This window comes from Helicoverpa armigera, chromosome 15 (genome assembly GCF_030705265.1).
Source record: "Helicoverpa armigera isolate CAAS_96S chromosome 15, ASM3070526v1, whole genome shotgun sequence".
In the NCBI taxonomy this organism is placed as follows: domain Eukaryota; kingdom Metazoa; phylum Arthropoda; class Insecta; order Lepidoptera; family Noctuidae; genus Helicoverpa; species Helicoverpa armigera.
The window spans coordinates 7,870,628-7,885,034 of record NC_087134.1 but is presented as its reverse complement, the minus strand read 5'-3'; the positions used below and the strand labels follow the sequence as shown (position 1 = coordinate 7,885,034).

Below are 14,407 nucleotides of genomic sequence, written 5' to 3'. Positions count from 1 at the left end.
GTAAAGTATAAAAGACAAACATACCAATTTCTGTTCAGTCTTCAACCTAGCCTCGGTACTAGCGACAGCGGCTTTCAACTCATCCTTCAGCGTGAGAGGGAACTTCAGATGCACTCGTGCGTCGTTCTGTGCACCTAACGTCAGGCCGTTGAGCGGCGCCCGCGCAAACAGTGGGTGAGATAAAAGCTGCTCGAGTGACGGACCACCGTGCTTGCAGGATGAGCTCGATAGGCATAGCCGGAGCACTGATTCTGGAATTTTATTGTTAGTAAATTAGTGAGGCTGTATGTGAAAAATTATTGGGGAAAAGACAGTAAGAAGTGCGAAAGTAGTTCGTTGCATGTTCAGATTTGGATGAAGTTTGGCATGAAGATAGTATAAAACTTGAAAGCATGCTATTTATTATAGTGCACATAGCAGTTCCACTGCGAATTAAATACTTGACAAGACGCGACTTGACATAGAAAAGTTTAGAAAACGGAGACATGCTACACCAATCCTAAGTAAAATTGGGATGAGAGCAGAAAAATAATTCAAGTAGTCAGTTTAAAAAAAAATCGTACCAGAATTTACTTACCCAAATCCTCATTCAAAGAATTCAGCCCTTCCTGATAATAATAATCACAGTAATACTCCGGCATTGGGCATCCGAAGGCCATTTCATAGAGCGTTCTTCCAAAGCAGTACACATCGACTGCCTCAGCTGAGGCCGTGCGACGCAACTGTAGGAGGTGTGGCCTGTGCAGGGAGGGAACGCCCACTAGTACGTTCTCTATGTCCATGAGGAGAGCACGCTGGTTGTCTATGGCTATGTTGCCGGGGTGGATGTGGCCTGTGGGAAAGTAGGTTGTATAGGCGCTACTCGTGTTAATTAAGATGAAATTAGATATCAATTAATAATTGATAAACTATAAAAGATTGCCAAAGAGACTTGAATGATGGTATTTTTTAAACCAACTTAAAAAAAGAAGATGGTTCACAATTCGACTGCATATTTTTTAAAACGAATAAAATATACTATAACTAGCATGCCAGATATGGATAAATCGCATTTTCCAATTAACGAAGTCTCTGAAGTGTTTGTTATAAAATACGTACCATGAGGTATGCCTTTCTCATGTAAAAACTTCAACGCCTGCAATATCTGATATCCATAATGCGAGATCTGTCCTATCGTGAAGGGTTTCCTTATCCTAGGGTTGCCATACTTCGCTAAATGATTCTTGTTATACTCCGTGCCATAGAGAATGTCTCTCAAGCTGCCCGTCTCATGTATCCTCCTTACTACGAACGCTCCCGTTTCTAAATTATGTATAGCTAATACTTGGTCTATGTAGGGGTGCTGTGAACATAAACAAAATTTACTAAGTTTCGAGGAACAAGTTAAGTGCCCTCCCAGCAAGAACACAGCAAGAGGCAGACTCTCATAATAAAACTAGCTATTTGGCCATGGTATCACCCATGTCCCGGGGGAATTTCTTCCCGTATCAGAGAATGTGGCCTATGTTACTCGAGGATAGTGTAACTTCCCAAAAGTTTTTTTTTCCAAATCGGTTTAGTAGTTTCTGAGCCTTTAGGCATTTATTACATTAGTATAAATGAGCATACTTACAGAAAGACTTTGCAAGCTCTTAAAGGCGGTCTGCAAGTCCTTATCACTGAGATACCTGTCAGCACCATAGCTCTGCCATGACAGCAGGCAATTTGTTCGACTCTCCGTATCAGTCACCTGCAAAGATACCCAAAAAATGCATTATTTTTTGCTACATCAGCACATCAGATCAATGACATGAAATCCAATTTTACTAGTGTTGTGATTTGTAAATATCTAAGATAAAAGTGTATTTTAGAATAAGAAATATAATTACAAAGTCATTTTATTTTACTAATTTATTATACTGGCAACCCACAATCATTATTGTATTTTATTTTCACCGGAAGTTGTGGTTGTGATTTGTAAATTTTTAACAAATAAAATATTATTTAGAATAAGAAATATATTTTATATAATTATAATCGCATATTAATTTTTAAATGATGTTCACATTAATTGTTGTATTTAATCTTCACCGGAAGTTGAAATGCATTTAAAATGTCAATTTATACAGGAAGTGTGTCTTCTTTATATTGGCGGGAAAGGTATTACAATATTTTCAACCAGAATAGTCTTTTAAATTAAATTGTACATAAGTGGAAAGGGTTGAAAATATTTATACTTTAATAGTTTGTATGTTGTTATGTATTTCGAATATTTTTAAGGAAGTTGTGTAAAATAAAACAATAAGTGTATTGATTACTGCTGCTTTCTTGTTCAGTAGATTGTAAGTTCAGGCAGTTGAGATTGTGAATTCGAAGCGTCGACATCAAGAAGTAATAATCTTGTAGTCTTATTTCGATTGTAGAAGAATAGTAATTAAAGTATTTATTCTCAACTCTGATTTTATTTCAAATCAGAAGTGCTAAGACCCACGAGCCATGGCTGAGAGCAACCGTAAGTAATTTATGAATGATTTTGCTATTTACTAAGAAGAAATATTATATTCGTTGCGAGCAAATTGTCAAAATTTAAAATTATACACTATACACACACAGATTTCACACCCATTGCTCTCCGGAGTCACAGGCACCTTGTGGGCACTTTACACTACTGATCAGCGAAAACGATGATTCGGTTAAACGCATGCGCTATATTTTGGTCGGGGCAACTCTCCGATAATATTGGCGCGGCGCTTTGGCCGATTCGTTATTTTCAAATGACGGTTGTATCGTTATTACTGCTATTAATTCAATTAGTAATTGAGCTGATAGTAGTGATTGATACGAATACATGCGGGGTTCATCATCATCATCATCAGCCTATCGCAGTCCACTGCTGGACATAGGCCTCCAAGTGCACGCCACTGAGATCGATTAGTTAAAATTATTAGAAGGTATGTTATAGATCTTATGCAAGATAAATAAGCTTCGGATGAAGGGTGGTAAATCATACAGTATGAAGTTAATCATGTAGGTGAATTGCTAGCCATGTAGGTGAGCTATGCGTACCTGAACAGCCATGTAGGTGAGCGAGAGGTTAATCATGTAGGTGAATTGCTAGCCATGTAGGTGAGCTATGCGTACCTGAACAGCCATGTAGGTGAGCGAGAGGTTAATCATGTAGGTGAATTGCTAGCCATGTAGGTGAGCTATGCGTACCTGAACAGCCATGTAGGTGAGCGAGAGGTTAATCATGTAGGTGAATTGCTAGCCATGTAGGTGAGCTATGCGTACCTGAACAGCCATGTAGGTGAGCGAGAGGTTAATCATGTAGGTGAATTGCTAGCCATGTAGGTGAGCTATGCGTACCTGAACAGCCATGTAGGTGAGCGAGAGGTTAATCATGTAGGTGAATTGCTAGCCATGTAGGTGAGCTATGCGTACCTGAACAGCCATGTAGGTGAGCGAGAGGTTAATCATGTAGGTGAATGGCTAGCCATGTAGGTGAGCTATGCATACGTTAACAGCCATGTAGGTGAGCAAGAGACTAATATTAGCATGATGATGATCACATTAATATTGGAAGCCAGGAGAGCTAGTGAGCTAGCTAGCTGTGAAGAAACCTGGCGTGATGTCAAACTGTTCGTTTTGACAAGTATCTATAAATATTTGAATTAATTAGCTATCCTAAATAAGTTTACAATCTGGGCGTCCAGTATGAGAAGTCCGTCTTCGAGTCTCGAATACTTCATTAACATTATCTAAATAACAATGTCATTTAGTCGTAAAGTTCAGCTTTGTTGGGCTTGGATATTGAAGTAGTCTGATTCACAGTTATTTCTATTCAGCAATCAAAATAAAATTCGATTCTTTCTGTACGTATGTGTAGACAAAAAAAAAACAGATATGAAGTGCTCGACGAATTTCAGGTCATCGAGCCGAAGAGTCCACTCAGAGCGACCTAGTCGGCGTCGCCGTAGATCATCATCGAGTGAATCTGGGTCACCTGTACTACCCGCAAAAGTCAAGCGATCATCAAAAAGTCTGACAGCCGGTGACCTGTTGAAAATCATCACTGCGCTACAGGATGGCTCAAGTAAGAACATGAATACCACAAATGTTGTCCCAGAGTTTGACCCTAATAATAGGTCACAAGACGTTGAGCGATGGTTGAGAAAAGTAAATGAATGTGCCGCTATTTACAATTGGGATGAGAAACAGATTATCCACTATTCATTGCAAAAGTTGGCTGGTTTAGCCAAGAAATGGTACGAGTCTCTTCCTACGCTCAACTTCTCGTGGCAAGAATGGCAATGTAAAATGAAAAAGGCTTTCCGAGTGAAGAAAACTTTGGAAAGCTATTAGAGGAAATGTTAAACCGCAAGTCTCGTTCTGACGAAACACTCCGTGACTATTTTTATGATAAGCTGTCATTATTGAGTAGGTGTGAAATAAGTGGACGCAAAGCAGTTGACTGTATCATTTATGGAATTGCTGACGTTTCTGTGCGTAATGGAGCACAAGCTCTCAAATGTAGTGAACCAGAGGATTTGTTGAATTACTTGGCTTCGCAGCAAATTAATCAAACAAAAGAAAATCCACGTCATCTTTCCTCTTCTAACAATAACGCTTTTCGAAAACGTGATTCTCGCACTAGTTTCAACGGACAAAATAGGAATTCCCCTGCAAATAGGGGAAATGATGTTACATGTTTTAACTGCCAAGAACGCGGACACTCTTACATAAATTGTTCAAAACCCATAGTCAAATGCGTTAAATGTGGCAGGGTAGGGCATAACTTTGACAATTGCTATAAAAAACCTCTTCTTTCACATAACACTAACAGCCAAAGTGAACAGCCTTCTGACAAAAAGGTCTTAAAAATAACCTCCGCGAACTTGAACATTGATCTTTTAGAGAGCTGTCCAGTGGACAATCAAAAGGCTTCAACAATAGACCCTCAGCTGAGCAGCTCAGCTAGTCAGGTTCCAGCTGTTGTTAACAATAAATACTTTAAAAAAATTTGTGTTAACGATCAACCGTATGATGCATTTATCGATTTTGGAAGCGACTGCAGCCTTGTTAAATCTTCAGTTGCTAAATCACTTGGTTTAACCAAAAGTTTCGATAACTTGCCTATTGTGAGGGGATTTGGAAATTCCATTATTGAACCGGAATTTCGGTCAACAATTCTAGTAAAAATAGATGAAGTAGAGACTGAGCTGAATGTGTTGGCTGTTGATGATGCCTTTTTGCCTGCATCATTACTAATAGGTCAGAACTTTACAGAGCTACCCTCTGTAATGGTTAAGAAAGATAGTGAGTCATTGTTCTTCTACCATCAAACACCCGAAAAATTGGCTCATGATTCCACAATAAAACTATTTGTTAAAAAGGATACTATTGTTACAAAAGGAGGTTTAGTTGAAGTATATTGCAAGGAGCCTTTCTCAGGGGATATTTATATTGATGGTGGTACAAGGATGAGTCCCAATCAGGAGTACCATTTACATCAGGGATGCTATAAAATCAGTGACAAAACCGCTATTATTTTTGTAACCTCGCTTACTACTGCTCCTTTAATATATAAAGCCGATACCTTATTGGCTCGGGTGAATCCTATAATGGAGACTAGAACATTTGCTATAAACACTCAAAATCAATGTTTGGAACTACCGCCCTTAGATATAACGGAAATAAAGGTAGGACAAAATATTCAATTTGAAACAATCGAAAGACTGCATAAACTCTTAAACAAATATAGGTCTTGTTTCGCTCAAAACCTCAGTGAGTTAGGCTGCGCTAAAAATGTAAAAATGAACATAGAACTTAATGACAAAACTCCTATAGTATACAGACCTTATAGGTTATCCTTTCATGAAAGGCAAAAGGTTAGAGAAATTGTAGATGACCTATTAAATAATGATATTGTTCAAGAATCTGAATCCAATTATTCTAGTCCTATTTTAATTGTTAAGAAGAAAAATGGTGAATCGCGATTGTGTGTAGATTACCGAGCCCTGAATAGTAAGACCATTAAAGACAAATACCCCTTGCCATTAATTGATGACCAGATTTCAAATTTGAGTGGTAATACCTTCTTTACCACTTTAGATCTAGCCTCAGGATATTACCAAATACCAATGTCAGAGGAAAGCCGTCACATCACAGCATTTGTCACTCCAGACGGCCACTATGAATTCAAACGTATGCCGTTTGGATTGGCAAATGCGCCTGCCGTATTTCAAAAAATGATTAATAGATTATTGGGACAGCGTAGATTTGATTCCGTGCTTGCTTATATGGACGACTTGCTTATCCCAGCAGCTACTATTGAGCAGAGTTTCCAAAAACTAGAGGATATTTTGAAGCTAATACAAGATGCGGGCCTTACTTTGAAATTGTCGAAGTGTCGATTTTTTGATAGAGAGATAGAGTACTTGGGCTATGAAGTCTCAGCCGATGGTATAAAGCCTAGTCAAAGAAAAATTGCGGCGGTCAGAGATTTTCCCGTCCCAACAAATATCCACGAACTTCGACAGTTTCTTGGTCTGGCTAGTTATTTTAGGAGATTTGTTAAAGGATTCGGAGAGGTAGCTAGATCTCTAACAAAATTGTTAAAAAAGGATGTTCCATGGCAATGGACATTGGATCAAGAGAATTCATTTAAATCTTTAAAATCGCGGCTTGTCGAACGACCCTTATTAGCCCTTTATGATCCAAATCTTGAAACAGAGTTACACACAGATGCCAGTTCCTTGGGGTTGGGTGGTATTCTCATGCAATGGCAGTCCAGTCCCAGAGTACTTAAGCCAGTAGCATATTTTAGTAGACAAACCACAGCAGAAGAAAAATTCTTTCATTCATATGAATTGGAGACACTTGCAGTGGTTTGCTCTTTAAAGAAATTCCGCCCTTATCTCCTAGGCCAAAAATTTTCTGTGTACACCGATTGTAACGCTCTGAGGACCACATTAACAAAAAGAGATCTGATCCCACGCATAGCGCTGGTGGCTCCAGATCAGCGAATTTGACTTTAATATCGAATATCGCCCTGGTTGTCGTATGTTACACGTCGATGCTCTTAGTAGAAATCCATTACCCACTGATTCGACTGATTCTGTTAAAACTATGAACATTACCTCAGGTAATTGGATAATTACTTTGCAAATTGCTGATCCCGAATTACAGCGTATTGTGAGGATTCTGAAACCTAACACAGAAGAGGAAAACACTGAAATTAAGAAAAATTATACAGTCAAAAATCATACTTTATATAGAAAGGTCGGTGAGGATTTGCGATTGGTGGTTCCTAAGAGTGCTAGGTGGCAAATTTGCAAATCCAACCATGACGACATTGGTCATTTTGGATTTGCAAAAACCTTCGAACGCATACAGAGTCAATATTGGTTTCCCAAATTAAGACGTTTCGTCAAGAAATATGTATCTGCTTGCATTGAATGCGCATATAATAAAGATAATGCTAGTAGGACACGAAAGGGGTTTATTTATCCAATTCCCAAAATTGAAAAGCCATTTCACACTTTACATTTGGATCATTTAGGACCATTCGTAAGAAGTAAAACTGGGAATTGTTACATTTTAACAATAGTTGATGCTTTCACAAAATACATTTTCGCCAGACCAGTCAAAGACACTAAAACTAAAAATGTCATTAAAGTTTTAAAACGTTTATTTGAAGATTTTGGGGTCCCAACTAGAATAATTTCGGACCGGGGAACCGCATTTACATCCGGACAGTTCAAAGAGTTTTGCTGTAGTAATGGCATTAAACATGTGCTTAACGCAGTTGCTTGTCCCAGGGCAAATGGTCAGGCAGAACGTTTTAACCAAACTATATTAACATCTTTATCGTCCCAAAACTTTGGTAAAGACGAACGTACTTGGGATGAGCAACTGGGCAAAGTACAGTGGGGTATCAACAATACAATTAACGCCACAACAAAAGTGTCCATCAGAATTGTTATTTGGTACGAAGCTAAGCAACATCTCTGACAACATGTTAATGGTTGAGGATGAGGAAGCTTCTCAACTGACAAATAACAATTCCATTTTAAGTGAACATGAGACTTCTGCGACAGAAATCGATAAGGGTGATAGTAATCGTGAAGTAACCGATGCTTCAAATCTCACCGAAATTAGACGTGAAGCATCTTTAAATATTAGCAAAAGTCAAAAACGACTGAAAGATTCCCATGATTCGAAAAGGTCTCCTGCTATGTTATATTCAGTAGGTGATTTAGTTAAAGTCACTAAAACCAACTTTACAATGATGGAAAGAGTAAAAAGTTAATGCCAAAATTTATCGGACCGTATAAAATAGCGAAATCTCTAGGTAACGACCGGTATCAGATAGTCAACGTGCCAGGTTTTAATAGTAAACGATATAAATCAGTTGTAGCCGCTGATAGGTTACGACCTTGGATCCATGTCAAAGCCTATGAACTAAACAAATCTTCTGGTTCCGAATCTAGTTCATCATCAGACTCTGACAGTCAAAACAATGACTGACTAAAACAATGTTTATATAAAATTACTTTATTTTTATTTATTTTTTAATTTATGCATCATGTATTTTTCGACTGTATTTAAATTGCTATTAAAATGTAATTCTTAATTATGTATAAATATGAATGTAATCAGTCTTTCATAATGGACACTGAGTGTTGTGATATTTTTGTCGTGCTCCGGAGGAAGCACTTTATGTGGATGGCCGAGTGTTGTGATTTGTAAATATCTAAGATAAAAGTGTATTTTAGAATAAGAAATATAATTACAAAGTCATTTTATTTTACTAATTTATTATACTGGCAACCCACAATCATTATTGTATTTTATTTTCACCGGAAGTTGTGGTTGTGATTTGTAAATTTTTAACAAATAAAATATTATTTAGAATAAGAAATATATTTTATATAATTATAATCGCATATTAATTTTTAAATGATGTTCACATTAATTGTTGTATTTAATCTTCACCGGAAGTTGAAATGCATTTAAAATGTCAATTTATACAGGAAGTGTGTCTTCTTTATATTGGCGGGAAAGGTATTACAATATTTTCAACCAGAATAGTCTTTTAAATTAAATTGTACATAAGTGGAAAGGGTTGAAAATATTTATACTTTAATAGTTTGTATGTTGTTATGTATTTCGAATATTTTTAAGGAAGTTGTGTAAAAATAAAACAATAAGTGTATTGATTACTGCTGCTTTCTTGTTCAGTAGATTGTAAGTTCAGGCAGTTGAGATTGTGAATTCGAAGCGTCGACATCAAGAAGTAATAATCTTGTAGTCTTATTTCGATTGTAGAAGAATAGTAATTAAAGTATTTATTCTCAACTCTGATTTTATTTCACTAGTTACTATACTACCTATTAAAAGAAATATCATAATTTGCGTCTAGACGCAAAAAAAACATTTTTAAACGTATATTTTTATCCGTCGGCTGATAAGTCGACCGCACTAATGACTCATAACAACGGACTCTCAGGACACGATCAATATTCTTTTACGAGTTTTATGACACACACACTTGATCAAGACATTGTATGAGTATGCAAACTGAAACAAAGAAATTCATCCTACTTCCTCTGGGGTCGATGATCTTAAAAGAAAAGATGATGTTGCTATTTCCTACCTACCTACATAATATAGTTCACGCAAAAACCATATTTAACTCGTCATCTCTCAAGCCTTTACCATTTTTAACTGATTTTCCCAACAAGGAGGAAGTTCTCTATTCGGCTGACCTTTTCTTTAGGCATCAACGGATGGCCGAGGTGCAGGAGGGGTATAAGTATGGGCCAAATGGGCTCGGAATTTTGTGCGGGAACCATAATTGAGTTTTTTAAGAAATTTAGCCAAAAAGGTCGACCTTATAAAGGTCGCCTCCAACAGGTATCTGTGGAGATCTAAGGGGGAGGCCTATGTTTAGCAGTGGACGTCCTATGGCTGAGATGATGATGAAGCCAAAAAGTTCATCTCAGAGAGCGTATAATTTAATGAACTAGGTGAAACCGTCGATAGAAGCTAGTGATTGTTTATAATTAAAAGTTGTCTTGCATTATAATAACATGAACTGTCGCAGACGAGATACAATTAAACAATATCAAGTTTACTAACCTATAGCAATACATTATCATATTCATAAAGGTGCTTAATCTTACAAATGTAAACAAAGTATGTCAGTAGGTAAGGTTGTTCGTACAATGTACTAGACTGATTATTTGCCGGTACATTGCCCTCGTTAAAAACATATATTTGCGCATTTATCAGTGGATAGATTTTAAGCCAAAGTACATGTTTATCTAGCCTGAATTTAATTCTAAATTTATAGAGAAAGAAGCTACTTTCAGTTAAAAAAGTGTTTTAGTAATCCTTTTCTGTTCAGCTGGATAAAATTATAATATACCATGTAATACTATAACGTAATATAGTTTACGTTACAAGGACGCGCCTTTCAGTTGACCGATAGTGTGAAATCATAAATACAGGATGTATTTTATGTAAACGCTTATCTTTACCGCCACAAGAGAAACTGTTGTGGAAAACTTGGATAATATGACATTTATCCACAGACAAAAATATGTAAACCAAAACCATGTTAAGCTAGAAACACACTCAGGTAGCAATAGTTTATAACTCAACTTCGCTAGAAGGAGAGTTATTTCTTTACAATGTTTCATTAACCGTATAATGCCGATATTACTCGATAAAGTAGCGTTTCTAGCTCTCGATGAGTATTTACAAAGGTAAGTTGGCTTGATAAAAAAATATGTATTAATAAATAGGTAAGGTAACTTACTAAAAAATAATGTTTCCGTATCCGCCATCCGATGTCCGGCAGCGGGCCTTTCAGTTCGTACCGACCGTCACCCCGCAGCGCAATCGACACCGTTTGCAGAGCTTGTTCTGTAAACAACAAAAATAAGTAATAACGATGAAATGTAGGCAAAAAATAGCAGACTGCAGTTGTGTAATGTTTTTCATGATTCACTTCTTTTTATTCAGCAATTTGCTACGGAGTATGATTTAAGATGAATATTTGCCAAGAAACTAAATATTGCAATTTGAAAATTTTACGCATATTCTTTACACATATTTAATGACTCTGTATATCAAAACTACAGAACCAATTTAAATGAAATTTTGTACACAGATAGTTTACGAGTCTAAAAAAGTACATAGTTAGACTTCTTTTCACTCAACTGCGGGGTTCAGTTCCCTCGGGACGCGGTACCGCAGGGAACAACTAGTTTTATCATATTCAACTTAGCGATAACCCATATATGTATTTGAATAGAATTAACCAACAATAGTTGTGGAGTGTGGTCAATTGAGCAATTCTGTGCGAATATGCAACTCGTCTAGAAATAGCCGCGGATCAGCTGCAGCCTTGACCGACCGTGTCAGTTAACATCAACGCGATAATATTACTGGGACGTGAATTGTATCTACTTTAGAACTAAATATAATTCTATTGCAATATTGAAATCTGCTCGCATCCAGCTCCTGCCAGCCGTCTTGCGCAAGTCATCACTCCACCGTGCCTGAGGACGTCCTACACTACGTTTAGCTGCTGGAGCTGGATGCGAGCAGCCGAAAATCGATCTCAGTGGCGTGCACTTGGAGAGGCCTATGTCCAGCAGTGGACTGCGATAGGCTGATGATGATGATGATGATGATGATGATTGAAATCTTGTGAAAAGACGCGGCGATCGACGAACTGTGCGCTAGTGGGAAATTTTATTTGGGAACATTTCCTTTACCATTCGCAATTTCATTCGGATTGATTCAGCAATGTAAACATTTATGCATATCAGAATTTTCACATTAATTGCAGTAATAAAATCCATATTCTTAGTCTTCTTCAGGGAACTATTTAGAAATATATTTTCGTCAAAAGATTCTTATAACTTTTGCCTACTATTAAAACTATACCAAAATTTTAAAACAATTATGACAATCGCAACAGTATTGAATTATATATATATACCATGATTACAGCATCATAAACTCATCATGTGAGAATGTACCTAGTTATTTGAATAGCAAGATGCAAACATGTTTACCATACACATTAATTATAATAATTATAGTTCTGGCGTGATAACAATTTATTTGCTAATGCGAATTATCTTGTGACCATCAGTGCATCTTGGGGTATTCCCGATAAGGAAATCAAATGTGTGGTAATGCTGCCAGCCAAAAGCAATGAGGATTATTTTATGCTTTTTAGCAGTAAGTTTCTAGTTTTAATATACATAAATACCTCTTTTACAATATCCTTTTTGTTATGAAAATAAGTCTGTATATGTTTTTGCTGGAGGGAAATAAAGCATAAAACTTTGGAAAAGGAATAAAAGAAACGGTTGTAGGTATATTTACCAGCTATATCCAATGAGTAGTTGGCGGGGTCAAGAAAACTTCTCACTTGTAAAGATAAAGCTAACACCTCATGTTTCAATACTTCATTGATATAATTCTGAAACCAAAAAAAAAATCTTTATCAGATATCAAATGATAATGTCTAGTGACTTATAGCAGTAGACTGATGATATCGCCATCTGGCTAGCTTTTTCCCAACTATGTTCAGGTTGGCTTCCAGTCTAACCAGATGTAGCAAAGTACCAGTGTTTTACATGGAACCACTGCCCTTCTCAACCCAGTTACGTGGGCAACCAGTTATCCCTTGGTAAGACTGATGTCAGTAGAATAGAAACTTAGAAAAGAATACAGACAAAAAGCACTCTTATGCATAAGCAAACTCTTATGCACCCTCTATTCCCTCAGTCAATAATAAGAGATTGATCTTGATGATTGTTGGGAGAAAAAACACCAAGGGCTATAATCTTAAGTGAGACTTGGAGAGATCTATAAGAAGAATAGTAGTGGAGAAATAACAGCAGCAAGCTAACCAGAGACAGATATTGACTTACTATAACTCTAATTTAGATTAAACATTATTTTTATTGGATTCATCATTTTCTGTGCTAGCAAGAATAAATGGCAGGCAAATAAGTAAAAATAAATGAACTGCTATAATTATCAATAAAATGCCATTAGTAACAAAATACTGGGAAATCAATAACTATTGGTGAATGGTTTATATTTCCTCAATGACGAATTCATTGAGTTCTGTGATCAAATATGTAGGAAATACTATTTTCAGTTTATTTGCCTGATTCTTTGTCCTTTTGAAAACTGATAAGGTTTTTATTAGAATTGTGTGAATGGAACCATCTGGAAATCTATTTCATATCTGGACGTAGTTATGCAGAAACGTTCCAACCCACAAGTCACCCGAAATCGAGTTATTGTGATTGAACAGCCTAAAATTTAGCATATGGTTATCTAAACTCAATATAATTCAACAATAAAACCTCTAGTACCTTTACTAGTTAGAATAAAAAAGAATACAACTGAAACGCGTAAATGCTTATATCTCAAATTCAAGTTTAATTTGAGATATAAGCATTTACGCGTACAGTGGGTTGGAACGTTTCTGCATAACTACGTCCATCTATCATCACACATAGCTTAAAGAATAACCAATAAATGTGACAAACAAATGTTATCATGGGACATTACTGAGGTTTAGTAGCAGAGACATATTTATACTCTTTATAGAGTGTACCTGTAATGCTATTTGTCTTTCAGCAATGAATGCTGGCTGCATGTTTCCAATAAGTTTCTTTGGTGGTAGAGGCAGGTCGATGTTGGCCTGCAGCAGCCCTGCGTGCAGGGCCGCGAAGTCGCGGTATCTGCGAGACACATTCCACTTGACATCTTTTGTAGGCCCTCGCTGCACACGCAACACATATTCCTAAAACAATCAACCATTTTTAGTCTCCGTTTACAAAAGTATATTATTAAGTAATTTGAAACTTACACAATAATTATTACCATTACGATAAACCATCATGTAAATAGGCCGACAAACCAAATTTGGAATGCTTTGTTATGTTTATGATTTCTTCAAAATTAATACAAATAACAACATATTTATATTACGAAAGGGCAAGTTACAGAGCTCCGAAAAGAACATAAAAATATCGAAACAAAAAATAAAACTTACTGTGTGTTTGTTAATGTTTTGTGCATTTTCTACTGTGCAGCTAAGTTTTTCTGTGTCATCTATTAGGGCTTTGGTATGCGAGGTTTTTTCAAATATAGCCATTATACCGGATATTTAAAATTCATTGATCGGTAAAGTACGTAAGACAAACACCACAAAACATTTTGTTATCAATAACTAATGAAATAGAAATTTTATGAACACTGAAGTCGCGTTTCATACAATTTAGTAAAACGCGCGTTACAGGTAATAAATATGAGGATATCATAGATGTCATAGTCTGTATAACTCTTTATACATTTGGAGGAAGTGTGGGAAAGAATATTTTTT

General features: G+C 36.5%; 1 protein-coding gene across 2 annotated transcripts in view; it reads right to left on the bottom strand.

Annotated features, from left to right (window-relative positions):
- LOC110378320 (PX domain-containing protein kinase-like protein) overlaps positions 1-14,407 on the bottom strand; it is an 18,043-nt gene extending 3,636 nt beyond the window's left edge. Inside the window, exons 1-8 of one of the 2 annotated variants that reach the window (XM_021337529.3) lie at positions 14,078-14,407; positions 13,637-13,825; positions 12,388-12,484; positions 10,805-10,911; positions 1,613-1,729; positions 1,099-1,342; positions 578-832; positions 25-251 (exon numbers count right to left, since the gene is read on the bottom strand). In XM_021337529.3, coding sequence (XP_021193204.3) covers positions 25-251; positions 578-832; positions 1,099-1,342; positions 1,613-1,729; positions 10,805-10,911; positions 12,388-12,484; positions 13,637-13,825; positions 14,078-14,179 — 1,338 coding nt within the window. In that variant the 5' untranslated portion in view covers positions 14,180-14,407. Of the gene's footprint in view, positions 1-24; positions 252-577; positions 833-1,098; positions 1,343-1,612; positions 1,730-10,804; positions 10,912-12,387; positions 12,485-13,636; positions 13,826-13,905; positions 14,024-14,077 lie in introns of those variants that run through there. The other variant, XM_049844868.2, reaches the window with a different exon arrangement.